This window comes from Myotis davidii, unplaced genomic scaffold (assembly GCF_000327345.1).
Source record: "Myotis davidii unplaced genomic scaffold, ASM32734v1 scaffold187, whole genome shotgun sequence".
NCBI lineage: Eukaryota > Metazoa > Chordata > Mammalia > Chiroptera > Vespertilionidae > Myotis > Myotis davidii.
In genome coordinates this window covers 4348998-4351948 of record NW_006383018.1, presented here as the reverse complement: position 1 = coordinate 4351948, position 2951 = coordinate 4348998, and the positions used below count along the sequence as shown (strand labels likewise).

The following is a 2951-nucleotide window of genomic DNA, read 5'->3' as shown; positions in this document are numbered from 1 at the left end:
GAGTGGGAAGAGATTAACCAAAGATCTTATATGCATACGAGAGCAGCGGTCGCCAACCTTTCAAACCTCATGGACCACCAGTGGTCCGCGGACCACCAATTGGCAACTGCTGTACTAGAGGCCCAGATTCATGCACTGGTGGGGTCCCTCGGCCTGGCCTACGGGGATTGTGCTGAAACTTGCTTGGTGCAGGGATTCGGGCACCGGTGGGGTCCTTCAGCCTGGCCTATGCAGATTAGGCTGAAACTGGCTCTCTGACATCCCCCAAGGAGTCCCAGGTGGCGAGAGGGCACAGGCCAGGCCGTGGGACCCCATCAGTGCATGAATCCGTGCACCGGGCCTCTAGTATAATTAAAAATAAAGTTATTTTTCAAATGACCAAAAAATAATTTTACAAGTGGGTGTCATACAAAAATGTGAAGAAAATCTCAAATTCACAAGAAGTAGAAATATAACCTCTACAAATAAAAAAAAAAGAAATGACTAATAAGCATTTAAAAAATGTCATTTTTCACATGTCAAATATTTAAAGATGAAAAAGAAATCTTGGAAAACCAAAACTTTCATATGGCTAGGTTTGCATGCCATGAGGTCAAGGACCATGGTTTCACCACCATGTTCTCAAACCCACGAACAGAGTCTTCCACATAATTGATTCCACCTTTTTTTTTTTTTTGAGTCAAAATGCATAGGAAATTTGCCATAAAATTCTACAAAGTTTTCATATGAAAAATCAAAATGATTATGCTTTTGAGTTTAGTTTTATGTCAGAAAGGTTAATCTTCTTATGTTTTTCAATCATTTATCATTATCTCTATAATATATTTATGATGAATGTCTACAGATTGTTACATGACCACTTGTGCTTTGCAATTTGGGATTTCAGAAGTTAGAAATGTATTATGATATGCATAGCATATATTATATAACACCTCATGTGGGGTCTGGGCAGTATACCAATATAAAACACATTAATATTCCCACAACATATGAATATTCACTCTAATGCAGCGGTTCTCAACCTGTGGGTCGCGACCCCTTTCACAGGGGTCGCCTAAGACCATCCTGCATATCAGATATTTACATTATGATTCATAACAGTAGCAACATTACAGTTATGAAGTAGCAACGGAAATAATTTTATGGTTGGGTCACAACAGGAGGAACTGTATTTAAAGGGCCAGAAGGTTGAGAACCACTGCTCTAATGGGATAAATAAATAATATAAAAAGCTTAATAATAATACTGGTCAGGTTCCACCAAACTAATTCAATTCACTTCAGATTTTGCCTGCTAAATATGTTTTAAAAATTGTTTTTCAGAGCTTTTGCTTTTTTTCAATTGCATTGAGTCTTGTGACTTCAATTTAAAAAATACTCAATGAATTCCTAAAGTATGCAAAGTCCTGTTCTAGAACTATTTGAGAATTGGGGCTAGTGATGCAAAAGGAACTTCAGAGTGATGGAGATGAAGACATTCTAAAGCTTGAAACCTGTAACACAATAACCTATACTCAAAAGCATAGTGACTTTTATTAAACTGGCCAAATGTTTAAATAAGAATAGCTTTAGAAACTGTATATTAATAGATTTTTCTATATCAGGAATGACATCAGGTTGCCTGACTGAACGGACACTGGCTATGTTAAATGCCAGGTCAATATCAAAGTACAATGAACTACCAGAAAATCTATAAATTCTACAATTTCAAATAAGTATAATTAGAGTCTATTAGGACACTAAATAAAAAAACAACTCATATTTGACTCTGGGAAAAGACAGAATTTGAAGCTCTTACAACTATCATATGAGTATACTTTAAATCATAAATTAAAAATTCAAATAGCATATCCAATGTAAATTTATCAAAAGTTGGAAGAGCACTAAATTATAGCTGCTTTGTTATTCTTGAGAAAATTTATGTTTTAGTTTATATAGGGTGGGGCAAAAGTAGGTCTAAGTTGTTAAAATAATACAATAATAAATAATAATACTAGAATAAGCTCTATTTTATGCACTCATAACTGTAAGCCTACATTTGCCCCACCCTGTATTTGCCTAAATAATTTTTCAAAAGAAATCCTGCAAAAGATTGTCAAACTAAAAATCAGCCTCATTAGGAAACTAAAAAATACACTTTAAGAGACCAGCTCTACAGTCTTCTAAGCTTCAAAGAAATAAAAAATTTAAAAAAATGATACACTTTTATCTTTGAAATAACAAACTTTAACAAATTAACAAATTTAATATCTGATAACAATAACTGAGCTACTAAACTGCAAAAGAAACACTGAAGAAGATATACATTTAGCAATAAACATGTAAGATTCCCTCAAGGCACAAAAATCATTGAATTAGAAAAAAGTTGTTCATTCTATATTAGATTCCAACCCAAGTACATCACCTATTTAGTTATCCTTTTAATTTAGTTCAAAATTAATAGAAAAGGAAAGAAAACACAAATAAATAAAATAAACAGTATCTCAATAAAAAAGCAATATCTTTAAGAAAACATACATTTGCTAGGACACCAAAAGCAATTATGCAATTAAAGAAAAGAGAAATATTTCTAATGGAGAATTTTAAATTAAAAAACTTTTTCTACTGCCATGTATAATAAAATAGAATTGCCAACTAAATTATAAAAATTAAATTAAATGATTGACTTATTCCAAAGAAAAACTAAGTATGATTAAATATGCAATAAATACAATACAGAAAATTAAAGCACTGAATTTCTAAAACAACTTTGACATAAAGATTTCTATAGCTTTTGTAAAAAAAAAATTTTTTAAACCAAACCTGCCATATTCGTGTAAGTCCATGTTCTAATTTCTTTTTAATGTAGCCACGATCAAAATTAGTTTCTTCAGTGCTCATATTACTCCCTTCTGAAAATAAAAAATGGTATATTTTTTTTATTTGCTCAGTAACATTTTTGTTTAAAAAAAA

The 2951-nt window shown here is 32.1% G+C and overlaps 1 protein-coding gene across 1 annotated transcript in view; it reads right to left on the bottom strand.

The window, feature by feature from the left end:
- VPS50 (VPS50 EARP/GARPII complex subunit) overlaps positions 1–2951 on the bottom strand; it is a 117107-nt gene that overhangs the window by 55216 nt on the left and 58940 nt on the right. Inside the window, exon 14 of the mRNA XM_015558258.1 lies at positions 2802–2890. Within this exon, the coding sequence (XP_015413744.1) occupies positions 2802–2890 (89 nt within the window). The remainder of the gene's footprint in view (positions 1–2801; positions 2891–2951) is intronic.